At 40.1% G+C, this 20,231-nt stretch overlaps 1 protein-coding gene across 4 annotated transcripts in view; it reads right to left on the bottom strand.

Annotated features, from left to right (window-relative positions):
- MTA1 (metastasis associated 1) overlaps window positions 1-20,231 on the bottom strand; it is an 83,923-nt gene that overhangs the window by 30,782 nt on the left and 32,910 nt on the right. For all 4 annotated transcript variants that reach the window (XM_071810271.1, XM_065841685.2, XM_065841682.2 and 1 more), the window contains exons 6-11: window positions 17,264-17,381; window positions 15,600-15,702; window positions 12,468-12,567; window positions 10,973-11,161; window positions 9,802-9,876; window positions 1,934-1,992 (exon numbers count right to left, since the gene is read on the bottom strand). In XM_071810271.1, the coding sequence (XP_071666372.1) occupies window positions 1,934-1,992; window positions 9,802-9,876; window positions 10,973-11,161; window positions 12,468-12,567; window positions 15,600-15,702; window positions 17,264-17,381 (644 nt within the window). The remainder of the gene's footprint in view (window positions 1-1,933; window positions 1,993-9,801; window positions 9,877-10,972; window positions 11,162-12,467; window positions 12,568-15,599; window positions 15,703-17,263; window positions 17,382-20,231) is intronic.

Raw genomic sequence — 20,231 nt, 5'->3', positions numbered from 1 at the left:
TGAGGTGACAAGTGGATCATTATGGTTCAAGTCTCGAAACAGGAATGGGCTCAGTAACATGATAAGGACAAATCAATAACATTGATATTCAGATCCCTACATCATGTATTGCTATTACAAGCCAAGAATATAATCTTCTTCTAGGTCACAAGATAATGTAGATGCAATGCATTCCCTACCTGCCAGACCTTGTACTGAAACTTGAGTAGAAATAATTAAAAAAATTTAGAAATATTTAACTGTTACCACATCTGGAGGTATTAGTAGCAAAAAAAGCAGCGGAAGTGTTCATGCGGTATTAAGTAAGTCAAGTACGGAATTGCTACTTTTCCTGATACACATGAAAAGATAGGAGAAGGGAAAAATTGACACCCATTTTATCAATTAAACGACATGTAAGTTAAACACTCACAAGCATTAATCACGACTGGAAATCAAAGCCAGAGACAAAAATAGCAACCACACAGGTAGAGACAGAAGTCTTTTCCTGAAGCAGAGAAGCAAGTTGCCGATTTGATTATATTATCCAGATAGCAACAAGAATTATCTTGCTGAGATGCAGTGTTGAGGGATAAGATACCACTCCAGACAGCCATTATCAAATGAGCACTATAAAACCTCTCAAATACAAAGCCCTACCTACACACATAATCCAAGAGCAACAAGACAACCAGGCTTTCTCATCTGCAATATCCCTTTGCAACCGCAGTCTAAACTACATTGGCTTTTGCTTTAAATTGTGAATTCATGTTTAATTTGGTGTCCTGTCCCCCTGCAGAGTAACACCACCCACAAAAGCAATACTGTTGAAAAACTGCATGACAAGAAATCTATTTGGTTTCACTCTAAATATTACACTTAATTTTTATTAAATTCACCTGAGACATGCTGACATATTTAAAAGCAAAAAAGAAATCCAAGATCCTTTATTTTCACAAAAAATAAGGGACAGTCTTGCAATTTAAATATGTACAACTTAGTTTTGCCTGAAGTAACAGAGCAAGCAGTAGAAGTTAATAAATATTTGAAAGGAGACAGCATGGAAGAGTAAAGGAGTTATTTGGGATCATACATATGGGAATGTATCTGGGAGTGAAAGCTGAAAAAAGAAAGGACAAGGAAGATTTCAAGTTCCACACTATAGCAACCGTTGACTGGGTTATGCAGAGGAAATGCAAGAGAAACACATTTTAATAATAATTTATGTATAAAATATATTAATTTTAATATAGTTCTATATATAATTTTTATATATTTATAAATTATATTAGGAAACAACCACACATTAGTGATCCACTGAGGACAAAAATTAATAAAAGCATATATTATTGAGTAGTTAATTAGCTACCCTGCTGTTCGTGACCATTCTGACCTGCTACCAAGTCCCCAACTCCCACTCTGTATAAAAATAAAAATCAGAAGTAACAGTCCCTCTGGGATGGGGACATTACATAGGATGAAGGAAATGACCAACAAGACAGGCAGAGCATCCTGATCAGGAAAGCCCCAAAGGAAAAGTCCTCGGCTGCCCATGCAGGAAATACCCTGTGGTCCAGAAGCAGAATGTCGGCGTGTGGAACCAGCTTTTCTTTTACGCCCTCCTCAGCAGCAGCACAGCGTACTGAGAGAGGGGCTGCTTTACTCACTGTTTTTGTGTTTTCTTCCACAGGGCTCCCAGCTGTTTATTAGCATCAGGGTGTTAGCAATAACTCAGCTAAAATTAAAAGGAATTCAAACCTATTCAAGCATCGGCAGAAGGTTCCTTATATTTGGAACCTAATTTAATAGTTCTCTGACATGTTTGTTAAACTGTGTCTCTCATTATGTAACTAAAGCAAATACATAATACTGGCAGGCCATGGAGACTGCTACACCAGAATCTCTACAATGAATCAGAAAACAAAACAATGCAAAAGGACAAAAGGATACTTACTAGTTGGGTATATACACTTGTTTGAGCTTGCTTTCCGCTTCTGCTGCTTTCAATCGTTTCTTTGGGAAAAAAAAAAAAAGTTAGAATACGGAAAAAAAAGGACTATTTTACCTAGGAATCAAGTAACATACCTGTAAAAACTTCAGCACTTAGTAACAAACAATGAAGTTTTCCTTTCACTGAGCAGCTACCACAAAATCCTTTTCCAACAGGAAAATATCTATTGGAAATAACTGTGGGCATCAAATGCTATGTACACAGCTTTTCAAGAAAGTCAGAGAGATCATAATCTAGTATTTACAAGGACAAACTTTTCATTCCCATTCACTACAATACAAATACATGCCTTGTTACTCCACAACTTGTGGTGGTTTTTTTGTTGTTGGTTTGTTTGTTTTTCCCTGCAGAGGAAGATCTGACATACTAGTTTGTGTTTGTTCTCCATGATAAATAATATCCACCAAGTGGACACTAACAGCTGTAGCAATGCACCTTCCCCACCACATTTCCTCAACAGCTGAACCAATTCAAATAGTTTGAAGGAAGACTTTTTTGTTGATAGTCCTCACTTTTGAAGACTAAATAACACAGGAGATTTTCTTTTTTAAAAAGGGTCAAGAGCTCAAGATTGATGCAGAATTAGCCAAAAGTTTTTTTTTATTATGGTATGTTATCACTTCTGAGTAAACATCAGCCATGGTCAACCTGTACATTCACATTTTCCAAAGGTGAGCAGCTCTAGGTACATGAGCACTACGTATTTATCCCCCTTTGAGACAAAAAAGAAACCAACCCCAGGCACATGTGCAAGTCTCAGGGAACAGGTAGCAAAGAAAATCAAGGAGATAGAAAAGGAAGAAGCTAACTAGACCGAACAACCAGTCCCTGATTAAAAACACCATTGCCAGGAGATAATAAGGAACATGAGAGAGACGTTTAAGGGAAAACACATGCAAGAAAGAGACACGTGTAGAAGTACACGCAATTTGTCTCTTTACACGGCCCTAGTCCAGTAAAACCATCCACTAACTTCTGCCCACATTTCTGCAGTAAATGGATTACAGGATCCTTTCAATGGGATGTATGGAGTAAATTTCCCCAGAAGACACTGCTGCTTGCTTCTGTTCAGCCACAGCTGTGAGCTCGCTGACAGACCACAAGAACACGGCAGAGGTAAAAATCAGCATTAACTTTACTAACTGGCCAAGAAGCCCTTTTCTAACTCAAACCTTCACACTATTTAAAAAGCAAAAGGGACATTCTGAAGTTCAAGTTTTCTCTTTATCACAAACTAAGTTAATTTAGGATGAACCTCTGGAGGCCTCTAGTCCAACCTCATGGCTCAAACCTGGGCCCATGCTCTTCAACATCCATGAAAGTAACAGTGGTCTGCATAAAGCCACAACGTTTTCCAGACAAACCAGCAGCAAGGTGATATTCTAGACAAACAGATTATCTTAACATTCTCTAGGCAGCAGCCTCAGGGCACAGTCTAGGAAAATAATTCTAAAGCTGAAGTCAGTATCTTCATAGAAACAGGAAGCAGCACCAGAAGATGTAATAAAATTGAAGAGTGTGTCACTGAGGAACTGGACAAACATTAAAATCTTTTTTACAGGGACACAACAGACACACATACAAACAATGAAGTAAAAGTTTCTTGTAAGCATAAAGCTTGCTTTGATCAGAGGGATGGTCTTAAGCAACAGTTTTCCATTTGGCAGCCTGACAGCTCCTTGCCAAAGCTGTACAGAGTCCTAAAGAATTTCCCTCTTCCTTTCTCCTGCAAATAAAAGTCAACATATCTTAGAAATCAAAGAATTAAGTTGTCACACAAGAGAAGAAGGACCAAGAAAACAAATAGAACTTATAAAAGTTATCCAGAAACTGCAAGTACATTTTCAGAGAGCTGTATCCAAAAGCTGACTTCTTTTTGCTGGTGTAGGCAAGTTTCCTGGATTGCTTCTGTTAAATCTGCTCTAGGACAATGACAGCTACCTGCAAAATGTCCTCAAGAAAACCCAAATGAAGACTTCATGGAGATGGTCCTTAATACACAGACTCGAAGGAATCAATAATACACATTGTACTGGCAGTCCATGATGGAATTAAAGAGGTTCTCCCTCTGAATACAAAGCACGTATTTGAAGTTGCACATTTTCAAACCACCCTGCTGAAACCTTTTTACATAGAAAACCAACACATCCAATGATGGGCCTCAAAAAGTGCTGTGGCAATGGTTCTCCAACAGCATCAAAACCCCTCCTCTATCTTGGCAACCCCAAAAAATTCTCCTTCAACAGAATTCACACTCTCAAGAGCATTTCTGGTCATGAACTGGGAGCTGTTCCACCCACAGCCTGGACAGAACAACAGGTCTTCCCTCCCTAGGCACAGACAGCCACGGGCAGTTGTGTGAGCAGAGCAACAGCCCCAGAGCTCATCCTCTCCTCAGGAGTGATGAGAAAGGCTAACATCAGATATTGATAAATGGCTTAAATTACTGCTTGAGGAACTGTGTACAAGAATCCTATTTCCTTGAGACCTAAGCAAGAAACTCGGGCAACTTCCAATGGTAGAGAATTGTTGTTGTTTTTTTGTTTGGGGTTTTGTTTGTTTGGGGTTTTGTTTGTTTGGGATTGTGTTTGTCTGGAGGTTTTTGTTGGTTGGTTGGTGTGTTTTGCTTGTGTTTGTTTTTATTTTCCACGACATTTCTAGATTGTGGGGGGAAAAATCTGCAGCTTTCTTCACAAAAACTGCCAAGGGGACTACCTAGAGTCATCATGTTAGGACAGTTTTGGAAATCTGTGAATGGAAAAGGCTTCATGCAAGCACAAAGCATTACCAGCACCTGAAATATCCTACTATCCACAATGTAAAGCCATTTGCCTTGTGAGACAGCTAATTTTGGGTATTAAGCAACATTTCAGTGAACTGGTGATGAATGTTAACCTCTCACCACAGATTTGCTCTGTGACGGATGACCACAGTGTGAGCTCCAAACTAAGGTGCCCTATGTCACCTGCACCCAACAACACCTTTCTGGGGATCAGCACAGAGCATGACACACAGCATACATCTTTAATACTAAATCAAGGTTTTCAGAAGGTACCAAAATGTACTGAATAAGAAGAGGTTGGGTTTTTCACTAAGTATTTGCAGCTGTGGACAAGCAATAGACCACATATGATGGGTTTCCTATTTTCTGACAGTGACTGATACCAGAAGGTACAAAAGAAAGGTGCCTGAAATGTTACCATGAACAACTTCAGAATAATCCCTTCACGGAGAAAGTGCTTTGCTAGGTCCTTTGCCAGTTATTAATTGATTTGTGCCTGAAGTGTATTTTCGCTATAAATTCTTAATGTTGTCTGATGTAGTTATGAATATCCTTAACCACCAAAAACAACCCTGGATATTTGTAACTTTTTCTAGTAGTTTGGCCTAAATGTAATCTTTTGGTTCCGAGTTATTTATATATGCACATCTTAAGTATATCCTCTTATTTACTTCATCATATTTTCCCCATCTATAAAAGGAAGATATTACCAACTTGTCTATCCCAGAGGGACCAAGGGATTAAATTACTAAGTACTGTACATTCGAGTTGCTGCAAACATCTGTCCTTTATATATCCTCTCCCTAGATTTAATACCTTTCCTTCTACCCACTGAGCTTGAAAGAGTTTTATAATACATGACGTATCAGAACAAATGTTGGTGGTCATTTTCTAAAGGATGAGCATTTTTAAGGAGGAAATAACAGAAGAAATCCAGGAATGCAGGGCATATTTCAAGGTCCACAACACAAAGAACCTGGTTGATAGACAGCACAGGGATGCCTCAAGCATCCTTGATTATTAAACCTTTATTAGTTGATGATGGGGAAGATAGTCTCTAAATCACATTTTCTGGATTTAGAGAACTTCCACACTATTTATTGTTCTTTTTCAAAACTCCGAATGTACAAGCGCTGCTGGGAGGCAGGGGAGCTGGAACAGAAAAGGTCCATGGTGCATTTGGGACACATGTTTCCAGCTGCTTGTGCTCCAGCAACAATCTCAGCACTGATGTGTGGTACCTACAGTCTCTGTCGCTTGCCAGACTTGCTATGGTTCCATGTCACTGTAGGCTTAACAGGAGGTGTTTGTGGATAAAAATCCCACATGTGCAGAAAAAACATTTCTTTGATGTTATTTCTACTTTGCTAGCACACAGTACTTTTTGAAGGCTGGTACATTAAGATGTCACTCTCAGCTCTTAGCTAAGTACAAAGGTTTGCTTCCCTTAAGAAAGATGTTTTCTATCCACACCAAGATTCAAGCTCCCTACATCATGTAGTCCAATACAACAGCATTTCCACTTTCCCCAGTATCTTCTCAACACTATGCATATGTTAAAACTGATATTTAAAAAAAAAAAATAATTTTTTAAAAAATAATAATAAAATTTATTATTCCTTCTACATTATTCTAATGGCACTTCCACATAAGAAACACATAAGAATTCACAACTACGTAAGAACTCAACCTTTACTTTGAATGAAAACATAGGCATACCCAAACATCACATCAACTCTTGAAGACTGGGAAAAGCCACCAAATACCAATTACTCAATAAATGCCATTTCAAACCTTTCTGAATCAGAAATATGCTCATGTGAATTGACACAGGAAATCTGTCTCAAGAAAAGGATGCATTCAAAGGAGACACAGGATACTGAATTTGGAATGAGTCTCTCTCTTTTTCTTCCAGACAACTTCGAAAGAGTGTCTTTGAAAGGAAAACTCTTGGGATCACTTTGAACAGATGTTCAGGAGCCTACATCAGACCACAACTGCTTTGTTCCCATTGCAGTAGAATTATTCCTTCTGGTAGTTCTGTTCTTACAGGATCAGTCCTTCTCTTGAAATGATTGAACTCCTAATTATGCTGGTAACCTTCAAAAGCATGGTATAACTGAAGCCAAATACGATTCAAGTGCATGCTCCAAATTTAGTAAATTTGTGCGTATCTCAACCACAGGATCCTACTCACAAGACATGGAAGTGCTGTATTAATGAAGCCTTTTGAGCTTAGGTATACCGAGCACAAGTATACCTTATTGTTCCATTCTGAGGAAGGGTCTTCTGTTGAAGACTCAAAATTTAGCTTCCTCCATGGCAAGGAACAGATGGATTCTGCTTCAGGATTAAAACAGTGCTTTCTAGCTCCAAGAAAATCTCAAAGGAAATAGAGAAGTATGCAAATGGTTCCCAAATAAGTGCTTTTCTTCAAACCAGGCAATTGCCTGATGACAAAACACTTTATTACTATGTTGTGTAACTCACAGAAATAGACAGTTTAAATAGACAATTTTATGTTCATTCAGCCAAAGGTTCTGCAAGAATAAGCAAGTTATGAATTTTTTTTTAAGAAAGTAACATACAGCCATGAAATATAATTTAATCATTGTCTTAGAAGGAGGGCAAGTGAAAGCGATTCAACCCAGTATACATGTTTTTCATATCCTTACTTAACACATCTTCAATACCTCATGTACAAGAATGCTGTGAGCCCCAGAACCACTTTGTGGTATGAGACTGAGAAAACAGTCTACACAGACAAAACACTATGAAGAAACATATGGGAAAAGCTGGTGAGGGACATGCTCCAAAGACTTTGTACACTTCAAGTAAAATATAAATGTAATACACCGTTATTTCAGCTACAACTTCCTTTGCTTTCTTTGTGGTTATATATAGATGGCTCTCCCAGGCTTTTTATAAATGTTTAATAGTATTATTTGCTTGCACAAGCTGGGAATTTGAAATGAGGTCTTCAGTTCAGTTTAGATTTAACTGATGCGATATCGCTGTACTGCGATTTCTACCTGGCCGTCTTATACTCAATAGCGTCTCTTAAGTGCAGAGCCTCTAATTGGAAGTTTTCCCTAAATCCCACTACCTGGTACACTGCTGGACAGCACATGTGAGCTACAGTATAACCATGATAGAAAACCCACTGCATAGAAACAGGGCAAAACAGTATGAGAAACTGTGGATTTGCTTTGGTGTTTAATTGCTGCAAGAACAAAATCTGTCATGCAACTATCCCCTCTGCAATTTTGTCTATGTAATAAGAAAGCTCAAGAAAGTGGGAAAAGCAAAATAATTTAACAGTTTCCTTCCACATTTTTTTCAATTGTTTTGACTTCCCAGAACACAAGCCTGGAAGCAAACACTGGGAACACTATTTCCATCTGTCTCCTACAGTGTCCAAGAGCGAACACCAAAGAAACTGCTCCCCATCCTTTATTCCCACCACCACCATTGTTACATACGTCAAGATGGGCAGAAACAGAATTCCACGGCTGCAAATGTATTGTGGACTTTCTGAGCAGAATAGAGACACTTTTTGGTTTAACCTTTCCCAAGAATTCCTACTACTGTTTACTGTTCTGACTGCACAGGGATGACTTCTTCATGGAACAGCCCAAGATTCTAGTTCTCACCGACTGATAAAATAACTTCTCTCACCTTTTCTGATACCTATCATATTGCTAGATGGACTTTTATCACTAAAACAAGTGACGTGAGATAAAACATGCAGGGATGAAGATAAACTGATTCCTCTCACTGCAAATATTGAGCATACTACAGGCTGAGTACACTCAGCTATTGTCTCCTAAAGAGTGGTAATCTGACAGGACAGCGGTACTCACTGTATCGATGGCACCCGCAGCTCAACGGGGAAGGAAAGACCATCACCTCATTTCTCCAGCACCTTTTTCCCCCACCATCTCACCTTTCTACCACCCATTTCCTTACGAGAAGGAAAAGTTTCAATCAAAGAATGAACGTGAAGAAATATTAGAATGAGGATGCAGTTAATATTTTTAAAGAAAGTAATACAGAATTTATGCAAAAAAAAGAGTTCTCATTTGTCCTAAGGATCCCTCTGTAATTTAAACAGCGTTCCAATCAGAAGGAAAATGGTAAAAATCACATTACAGACCAAGGTGCACATGCCAAATACTGGTCAGTGCCTCAGGCATCCAATCTTATCCCAGGCTGAATTTCCAATGCAGCAAGTTACGACAGGACATTTTTATAACTCCATTTTTTCTAAAACTTCAAATAGATGCCTAAATGTAATACTGATGATTATAATGAAAAATCCATTATATGTTTCTCCCTTCTTTTAATTAATTTTCCCATTAAATATTACGAGTAGTTTTCAGCAACTGATACTCCGCAACATTTTGCATGCTGCTTGCGTTGTGCTTGCTCTATTTTCGGGACCAAGCAGCCTTTGTATTTAAACAAGTAGAGATAAAAATGACTGTAAACACTAGTCAAAGTTGATTCTCAAGTATAACGAGCCTGAGAATTTGAGCCATCAATGCTTCCCAGGCAAACACTTTACTCGCGGTGCTTACACAGGGGAGGCTCCGTGCACCTGCAGTCGAAGCCAGGGGCAGGCAGAGGTGGAGAATTAGCACAGGTGCCTGTTGTACACCAACTGCCCACCCCCCAAACAAAAGCTGAAATTGAACTTCATGCTGACCTCGAACTCTGTCTACAGGCAGAAATAAACCATATTCCTTTCCTTAAACTGCTGAGTTCCAAAATAGACATTTGAAAGCCTCAAACAAATAAAATAGCAGCAAACATTAAAAGAAAGCACACATGCCAATTCTACATGTTTGTATCTATGGAACAGCTGCTGAGTTTAGTGACAAGAGATTTTTTTGGTGCTTCAGATCATTAGAGAACCCACCTATTGGAAAGACTGAACCCCAAGAGGGAGAATAAAGCAACAATGTTTAGTTTCAAAGGCAAGAAAAATCCTTTGTTAGAATGAAAGTGGTGATTCTGACTCTCTTACCTGTTGAACGTATCTGTCTGTAGTTTTCCACATATAGTAATATTCTATTATGCTTGTTAAGGACTTCCATGGGAGCTGGGGACAGAAAGGAAAAGCAGCAGTCATTACAGGGACCTGGCACACAGCCTCACTGAGATTCACAGGATTCCTTTGACAGTTTAGAGCACTCTTGCTACTATTAAGCCTCCTAACCAAAAAAAAGACAGCGTTTGAATCTCCTAAGGGCATTAGATGCACACGGGACCCATGTTAAATTAAATGCCCTTTCTAAAAATAGTGCTGTCAGTGTAGAAACGGAGCAGGTTACAGGTAAATCTTCATGCCGCATTGGCTCTGCAGTAAATCACTGAAGAGAGCCCACTGGCTCCAACCCTCTCTGCTCAGGCCACAAAGACTGGAGCAAGAGACACAACTATTGTATCACAGCTCTGATTTGCTTGGCTTCTATGGAACTGGCCAATTAAAAAAAAAAAAAAGTAGTAATTCCTAATAGAATTGCACCCTGCCAGGTCCAGTCTCTACATAACAAGCAAAGGGATTTCAAGCAGAACCACAGAGAATGTTGTGCTTTTTCCAAGTCCCTCTGTCTAACAGATTAGCGCACGGGACAAGCAACACTGAATCTACTTGTTTTGTTCCTGAAGACTCAAATAGCGACACAGTGAATTCTGTCTCTCTCTACAGTGCTCCAGTCAATCTGCAGGTTGAGCACCTAGGGTGGAGCTTTGGCCAAAACACAGGACACCTCCCCTGGATGCCTGAGATTCCTTTTAAAAACTTTCGAAAGGTCCTTTTTGAACTCACATTATAAGTGACTAAATTTTCACGTTTCAGAAGGCCCAGTATTTATTCTCCTTCAAACAAATTAATCTACAGCAGCTAGGCTGTCACAACAGTTTCCTAAATCCTCCCTCAGCAATAGCAGAGCAGATGATTTTAAATTAACGTCTCTAAAGGAAAAGCTATCATCTGTGATTTGAAATTCTGCCTGTAGAACAGGCTGTCATCAGTATGAGGTCTGCCTTTCCCCAATTTACAGCAAGACACATGCTCCAGTTCAAAGCCCTCTTCTTCAACATGAAGAAAAACAGCACAGTTTAGACAAGCTGTAAACCAGCTCTGTCAGCGATCAGAGCTGGTCACCATGTGGACCCTCATTTTATGTACTTACAAAATCTTGCTGAATGTCAGTGAAATCTTTTCCATATTTTTCTAGTGCTTCCTCAAAGAGGTTTGCCTCTGAAGCAGACCACTCCTCCATCTCATCTCTGCACAGGACTGGCCCACCTTGTGGCACAAGCGCAGAGATTGCCTTGGAAATGTCATAGACATTTTTGTGCAAAGTGTCCATAGCATGGAACTACATGGTTGTAAAAGAGAAAGACAAATGTAAGGACAAGCATCTAGGGGGAGAAAAACTCTAAACAGTGAAACAGCAATAACAAAAACTCTGCACTGAGATTTGAGGGTGCAGTATCCTATACCTAACACAAAGTCAGTAAAAACTTGCTTCAACCTCAGACTCACTGTAGTTGTCAGTGTACAAGTCTAAGGTTCACTACCACCACCGGAATTTGTGGAACATGAGCCCTTGCAGTAAGTACTGTAGGTTCGAGGGCATATTTTGTCACAAACTTAGCCAGGCACTTTCTTTGTCAAATAATCCACAAAAAATACATAAAATATTTAAGAAGAGCAACACACAGAGTCTCCTAAGAAAGATTCACGCCAAGCCATACATCATAGCTGAGCAGGAAAAAATAATTACTCCCAGGTGCAATTAGTCCTCAGAAAGCTGAGCTACGATTGTCTGCAATGTGTGATTTAAAAGGGCTGACAACACTTTGCAAGGGAGGAATTGGTATTAATAACTGAAAGTTTGGCTTTATTTCCCCATTTCTGTAGTTTTAGTCAGGATGTTATTTGCCTTTCATCATACTAGTTTTGTGCATGTGCATAATTAATCTACAGTGTTCTATCCCAGAATTTGTTCTATATATGATTACACATTTTTCTAGTTATGAGGTGAGGCCTTGATAACAGTTCTCTGGAGACTTCATAAATTTTATTCAAATTTTCATTAAACTTTCTCTGGCATAGAAGTCCAAGTTTTCCTTTTCCTCTGTCTAGTCAGAATTGTTTATTATTATAAAATATTAACGATGTCACCACTCCTCAGGTACTCTAAAATAGAACTTGTCAAAGAGTAGAACTGGATCAACAGAAATTTCTTATCTGACCACAAGTTTTTGCCCCAGACAATCTTGCCCAAGGACGCCAGAGATAGTCTGGTGTTGGGGAAGTGATGAGGAGTGTCATTCTGGCATTAGAACATTGCAGACAGGCAGATAATCATTTGTATTCTTCTCACGACAGCTACTAAGCCATGCAAGAGATGGGCTAGTGAAGCATGTCATCAAAACATTTTAATAAAGAAGTTTTAAAAAAATTATCTCCTAGAATTATCCATGATGGATTATAGGAGGCACAAGACCAAAAAAAAGTTACTTCATATGTAAATCAAGGGTTCCTTTATAAAGACATGATCTGCTTCACAGCAGGCCACAATTATAATCCATCTGCCCCTCTCTCTTTGCCAACTGTTATTGCTGAGGTGATTATTTTGCATCTCTCCAAAACTTAAAGTCCTCTTAAAAAAACCTTACCAGCGTGATGTCCCGAGAGGCTGCTGCAGCGCTCATGTGCAAACTCGGCTGTCTGACTGAACTACTGCAATCGAGTGCTCGGGCAAACGTACCAACAGACCTGAAAGAAATTACACGGAGCGTTAACTTTGCATGCAAAGCAAGTGTAAATATAAACACCCAGCCAACACTTTTTGAGATCTGCAGACTCCATTTCTCAGTAACAAGATTACATGGTTTGGCGCTAGTTCTGCGCCAGAGACTGTTCTCTTTAGATGTGGTCTGTTATTATGAACGCTTTACTCAGTTCACATGACTGAAGAGGCTTAGGTGGAGGAGGGTAAACAGTGAAAGGCTCAAGGATCACAACCAGGGAGTTCTCAACTCCTCTTTTATCCCTTATCTCTCAGACTTCATCTTTAACAAAAACTGAGTGCAAGTGAGCTTTATGAATGGCACAAGTCTCTTCCACAACGGCAAGAGCAGCATGGCATTGTCCAAAGGTACAGAGACAGGTGCCAAGCCCAGGCAGAAAAAAAAAACATGCAGTAATGCAAACATTTTTCTAAAACTTTCAGTAAAATTAAAAAACATCTTTATTTTACAACTTAATATTGTATAATACATATAGATTATATAGCCTGCAAAAGACTACAGCAATTCTCAAATACTTCCAGCAATTCCTGCATCTGAGGCCACAATCCCTATGATCCTCACTTCATCCCTAATGTAATTAGTCAGAGAAACCTTTAACAGGAACCTCAGTTGCAGCAATTCCTACTCCCCTTGCTGCTCGCTACACCACATGGGTGAAACTTTTGTGCTCCTGCACAGTGAACTGGGGCTGAGCTCCTCTGAGCAACTACAACAACAAAAAAAAAGCTTTTTTTTTTTCTTTTCCTCCACTCGCATCACTTCCACAAACTAGTTGAGTGCAGAGAGACAAACACACTAGTGCCAAGCAGTGCAGGAGTAGGAAAAGTAAATGCTTAAGCAGTAGTTGTCAAATATCTGATTTTGGTCAAAATCCAAACCAGCCTCCTTCACCTGAGTTTCTGTGGCAATTCACACTTCGCCCTCTCCCCAGCCTCCCAGTCCTTATCTCCATCCCTGCTCCTCAACTCCTGAATCCCCAGCTTTACCTGAACTGACACTTGTGTATGTGTTGTCTAATCATAAACTGGATCACTTTGCTGATTCCCGACAGAAGCAGTTTTTATACTGATCTTTTCAATGATTGCTCTTACAGCACACACCTTCAGGCAGCTGTATCAGCAAATCCAGTGAGCAGCGGTGAAGAGCCAGAAAGAATTACTATTAATAAAAACAGCTTTCCCACCAAAAGCCTACGCAAGGTGGAAAGCCCCACCACAAATCAGCTCTACGGCCACTCTAAACCAACCCACATGCAAACCCTCATCCGCCCGGGCGCTGCCGCCTTCTCACTTCCCGTGGGGGTCTTCCTGACACCAGAGTGCTCCGTGGCTGAGCGGCAATTTGAATCCATCCTGATGAAAACTAACCCAGAAAACAAAGCTCTTAGTTTTTCCGTGGTGTCCTGTACTTCACTTGGTTAGAGCCAACTGTGAAACTGCAGCCTTGTCAAGAAAGGCCCCTTAAGAAGCAGGAATCCCCTTTGCTGGAGATATCCCAGCTCTCCCCATCACTCCTTCCTCTGTTTATTCCGCATCGCTGGTGGAGATTATCCTCTCCCCACTTTCATCTACTTCTCTATGTCCATCTGATCGAGTAGAATGAATCTGTTGCACATAAATCACTTAGTTCAGCCAGTTCGACCTTACTATTGGCACAGGTCAAAGGAAACAGCAATATACTGTGTAAGCAGCACAGTGAAACTTCCAGGACCTTAAATTTTATGGTGATTCTTTAGTGTAGCCAGAACACTATGAAATTTATGAACCTTAAAAAGGGCTATACTACAAAAAGCACATGTTTTACCACAGGCAAAAATGTATTAATGGATTCCCAGCTGTGAGATTTTTCTTCAATATGGCCAGCAGTTAAGATTTTTTTATCTTAACCAAGCTAATTTCACTCTTGCCTCCCTGTTAACAGAGTCTTTCACACAAGCTCTAGTATTGCCTCTCTGGGGAGCATCCCAAGAACTCACCCCACAACGGGCACAGCAATGCACGCTCAGGGAAGCTCAGGAGGAAATTCAAAGCATGATAACTCAAGAGGGAGAAAAGAAGAACCAGAAGGCTGACAGAACCAGGCCTAATTCAGGCAGCCCTGTGAGTCAAGATCCACGTCTGTCAGACTGGCCAATAAGCAGAACTCTCATGACTAGCAAACTAGATACTACTAGCAGCTTGTAACTTTACACGCTTTGTCCTTCCTAGCCATAACCAATGATAACTTGCTCCACTGACTAAAAACATCAAAAGGTCCACCTATCTATCTACTCATACCACTTTCCCCCACACAGTCCTACAAACTTACTGAAAATACAGAGAATTTGGAGAGCGTTGCCTTTTTTCTTTTTTTCCAAATTGTTCAGTCACTCATTGCTATGAGAGCCTAAAATTTAGTATAGGCTTCTGTTCATATAAATGCATCCCAATTCAAATGTTATTGAACATTTTCAAAAGCAAAAGTTGATCAACGAAGATTGCTTTGGGCTTAAATAAAAGCACAAATTTCACCATCTGTATAGATTTGCAGGGTTTTACTTTATTGTGCCTACTTATTGGAATCTAGGCACAAGAAAGCATCCATACTCCATCAAAAACACTTTGCCAGACTTCTTACCAAGCTATTAATGAATGCTAAAACGTCAGTGGATTTGAAAATGGGAAAAAATGGACAGAGTAATAAATTGTCAAGAATTTAGTTCACTAAGCCTTCCACATGCTAGCCAAAGAATTTGAAAAGCATCACCAATTACAGGATAGTTTTTACACGCCAGTGACTTTTCTTTTATAAAAGTGATTAACTGAAAGTTGCAAATCTGAGTAGCTGTTCCTAAGGCCACGCAGTTCCCAGGAAGGCACGTAAAATGTTCATCATTTCAAAATGGAGCAGATGAATAAAGCAACCAAATACTAGTAAAGTAAAAAGAACACAAAAAGTACTCAGAAAAGAAGAGTTATAAAAATTTGCTTGTCCAAGGAAGAGGTAAAGTGCTCTTACCGTGCTACCACCAAGAACTGGTCTATCTGTTTGTCTACTAGCGGGTTAAAGGCCTCCCAAACTTTTGTTTCAAGTTTTGACTGATCTCTTCCATCATCCTCACCTGATTGAAAAACAAATTAGAAATGTCCGGTATAACCATTCGAAAAGAAATAAACATTCTAGATTCTTTTATCTCACAATAACTTAACTGCTAACCCATCTCAGTTACTCTGCCTAACAAGCCACTGCGAAAATTTCATTCAGTCATTTGTCTGTAACAAATTCAGCTCAACAGACACAGCAACACAGCTCATCTGAATTGAGCAATCAGATTGTGAAGAACTGAAGGACATGTCATGGGAAACAGAGGAGATCCTTCTCCCACCTCAACAAGTCTCTCTTTAGTCCCTTTCCCCAGTTTCTCTTTTTCTCCTTTATCTTGCAGCAGTTCCAGGAAAACAGTCCCAGTCCCAGCTGCTCTGAGCAGGCCAAGAGTAGCTGGTTTGACACTGCAGACTCCTGCTTTTATTTTCCTGACTACACAAACCAAAATACCCTGGAAAAATACAGGAGCTACTGAAACTTTTTCTTCTTTTTTCTGCTGCCTTTGAAACATCTGGAGATTATCCTTCTCTAACACCCTGTGTTGGCCCACTGAGGGAAGCGAATGCCTTTCAAATTAGTTCATCCTCTCTTGGGAGATTTGCCCAGCTCCTGAATAAATACCAGTTTCATAGACAAATTAAACAAGAGCCCTGACCAATTTGTTTGCCCATTTTAACAGAAGGCTACCAGCATCAGCAAAGCTCCTAAGCAAATCCAGAAGCATCTTATTGCTTTCATATCTCTGCCCATGTGGTCTGGAGAAGGTTCTCCCAACATTGGTCAGAACTCCTGCTCTCTTAGGAGAAGCCTACCGACAGACCTCTCACTGTGTGTTATCTGAGCAAGGAGCAATTAGATGCCAATAAGCCCCATCCCTCTCAGTTTTTCCACCCACTTTTGGATCTGTAGGCTAGTGCAAAGACAAATCTAAAGTTAATTAGCACTTGGTAAATGGTATCAGTCATTGTTACTGCTCCCTTTCCCTTGGGCTGAGGCCCTCATGGTCCCACCGCTCCATGACAAAGCGTGGGCAGGCTGAGGTCTGGCAGCACATTTGGGCACAGAATCCTCCTGCCTGTTCCGCAGGTGAGAAGCCCAGGCTGGCAGCCAATGCTAGGAATGGGGACAGAGCTCTGAGGAAAAGGCACCCAGCAATAATGGGCAAATTGATGAGGGGAGACAGCATTTAATTGGCAGTAATTTGGGAGGGGCTCCTATAGGGGAGTGAAGATTGATTGAAAACACAAAAGGCTTCACAGACAGGATGGGAATTTGTGTTTCCCATGGAAACTCTGAAATCTCTCAATAAAAAGAGCACAAGCCCTGAGAGAGCCAATTAATTCAATTTGTTTCAACAAGTTTTATGATTTGGACAAATGCCCACTTAAAGGCTGGTTTGAGACATAACTAACTGCATTCAATGAGCAACAGCTTCAGTCACCAGCAAACCAGGACAGCACCGTATGCACGGCCTGGCAGTAGAAACCTCCACCTCCCTCACCTATGCACACTGCACACATAACAGTGGCCATATTTGCCATGGCCTCTTGACAAATTAAATAAGTTATGGAAATTACCCTCTTTTAGTAAGTCTGTTATATCTGCCTGGTATCTGTTTCCAACTCGAATCTCTCCTTTATCAGCAAGTAGGGTCTTTTGTTGAGGATCATATACTAGTGAATAAAAGAAGAAATCCTAAAAATAAAGTGAGACAAAAAAAGAAAAGAGTATTATTAGACTTACATCCAGCTTTGCACACATACTAGCAAGCATTTACATTTTACATTTGGTTTTATTACCTATATATATTTTAAAGCTGAGTGAACAAACAATAAATGAACCACCCATTTTAAAAGTCTACGTTAAATGGTGCCACTTTCATCTGTATTATAAGTGTAACAGCTCTCCTCGAAAGCAGCTGTTCCCTTAATACATGGTCTTTGAATTTGAAGTGAACAAAGCTCCTCTTGCACAAACAAGGCTCAAAATGGCCAGGACATAATTTTTAGTAATATCAGCTATTTCAGAACACAAAGTCGCACTTTTCCATGCATCAAAACAGCAGTACTAGATGTTAGTCACATATCCACACAAAAACACTGATAGAAACTAAAGTGTAACTTCAGTGTTACAGCTCTATCAATGAAACACCCCACAGAGACATACATGAAGGCCCAGACAACCTCTGGGGCCTCTGCTGGATTTGCTCCAGTACGTCCATGTCTTTCTCATGCTGGGAGGCCCAAAGCTGGACACAGCACTCCAGAAGTGGTCCCACAAGTGATGAGCTGGGGAGATGAATCCTTTCCTCCTGCTCACTACACCCCTGCTAATATAGACCTGGCTGGGTTTGGTTTTCCTGATCACAGGGATGCGCTGATGACCAACTTCTTGTCCACTACCATCTAAGCTTAAATCGTCACATTTCTTTCTACTCATTATTGGGAGAGGGGCAGCAGATTTGGCGGCAGCAGCGGTAAATTAGCTGCAGGTGGTAATACATTAGTTTGTTGCTTTTGTTCAAGTAGATGAGAAAAAGGCTAAAATAGTCTCTTGGCTTCTGTTACCTGGGTGTGTAAAATTAAAGCAAGAAGTCATACCAGAATGCAAATGTCCTGCCAGGGTGGAGAAAGAAAACAGTCAAAACTTTAACTACTCAAAACTGCACTGTATAACTAAACTTTTCTGCATGGATAAGTACTTCGCTATAGCTACTGAGTGACACATCAGAGACCAGGTGTGCTCCACCAAAGTACAGTGTGGGGTATGGGGCAGGAAGAGAGCCCTGGCAGGACATGAAATAACAGATTTTCTGTAACCTCCATCCACAGCAACACCGTCACCAGGAAAGAGAAGTGTTTCTGAACAGAAACACAGAATGTGCAATGCACCTTTTCACATATTGGGTTTCTGGCTTATTTTCCCCATATTTCTGTGTCAACAGCAGGCACTCTGTTTAAATACATCTAATTTCATGCTCATCTCATTTTCACTTTCCCTATATTTGTAAGTGCAACAGCATGCAACAAAAATTAGGAAAAAAACAGCATCAGTTTCAAGCCCTGTACATCTTCATGAAGAGGTGGCAAGGGAAAAGAGAGTCTCCCAATCTGTCATACAAAGCTCAAAAAAGGAAGAATCACTGTGAATTTCCCCAGTAACATGGCAAAAATTCTGTGGGCTGAGGCTTCAAAGGTATATACTAGTCCTGTTCCCCCGCACTGCACCTTACATATATTAATCTAAGACTGATGTCATGGAGGTAAGGTCTCCTGTGTTTTCTTTACATGCCTAATGCATCCAGCATCCAATTACAGCATTTAAGAGTGTTACACATGGTAACTTCTGCTCCAATTTTAACAAAACCCAGCATTTTTCTGGGAAGAGATCAATGTCTATGGAAGAGAAGGAAAAAAGTCAGGAAAGTGCCAAGAAAGCCAGCCAAACCTGCTTTGCTACCTGAGAAAAACTGCTGCACAGAATGTATCACCTACAGAGCACAAGAGGCAAGAAAGGAACTCACATCCATCTCCTCCAGCAGAAAACCTCCTGTTTTCCCATTGCAAAAGCATGAACTCAAAGGGCAGGAATGATCTCTTGTTATACCACCAGAACAGGTTAAAGTCATAGCTAACATGTGGCTAAACACTATTCCAACACCCAGCCAAGTCAGTTGGAAAAGCTGTCTGTGCTTGGGTTTGGGGTCATGGAATTTGGCTGCATCCTAAATGAATGACATTTTTGACAGAATTGATTCCTACTCCGACAGGCACCAGGGTTGATCTACACCAACCTACCACTGCAAGGGAGCTTCAGAGTATATGAAAACTCATTCATATTATGGCTGTGTAAAGAAATTTGCATCTCTTGCTCCCTGACGTAGACAAAGTTCAAGAGATTACAATATTTTGAGAATGCATTGTTACATAAATAAAACATAGGAAAAGCTTTTGTCTCAAAAGCTTCCACGTTACAAATATAGTGAGTGTTTTATTTGTTCCAGCTCCAGAATACCTAACTGTAGGACAAAGTATATGCAGTGCAACACTAATGCTTTTCAGGCACCTTGCCCAGCAAATATGCAAACCAAACACTGTAGCATAATAACACTGTGGGCCCCAAGGAAGGCCAGTTCTACAGGTGATTTCTTAACACAATCTTTCTTGATCAGGGAAAATCGTTCATCATGGAAGCATTTTTTTCCATTGTATTTGACTGTTAGATGATGTAGTGCTTCTCTTTCGTAGATTATCATGATGCATTTTCTCCACAAAATAAACCCCATCCTTCTCTAAAACTCTCAGGCTGTCTTTTTATACCCTGTCTCATATTAAGCAGGTTCAACGAAAGAATTAAAAGCCTCTGGTCTCTTCTCTCCAACGGAGAAAAATATGGAAGCTTAGGGGCTCAAGTGTGAATAAAAGCTAGACTGTAATCCCCAGAGGCAGTGCAATACCTCTACCATCTTTGTACATAGAAACATGAAAATCGGCTAATGCAAACTGAGTGAGATTTCTGAAAACATAAATAAATGTCAATTTAGTG

Source organism: Patagioenas fasciata, chromosome 6, assembly GCF_037038585.1.
Source record: "Patagioenas fasciata isolate bPatFas1 chromosome 6, bPatFas1.hap1, whole genome shotgun sequence".
NCBI lineage: Eukaryota > Metazoa > Chordata > Aves > Columbiformes > Columbidae > Patagioenas > Patagioenas fasciata.
The sequence above is the reverse complement of the archived record's forward strand: the minus strand, read 5'-3'. Positions and strand labels throughout refer to the sequence as shown.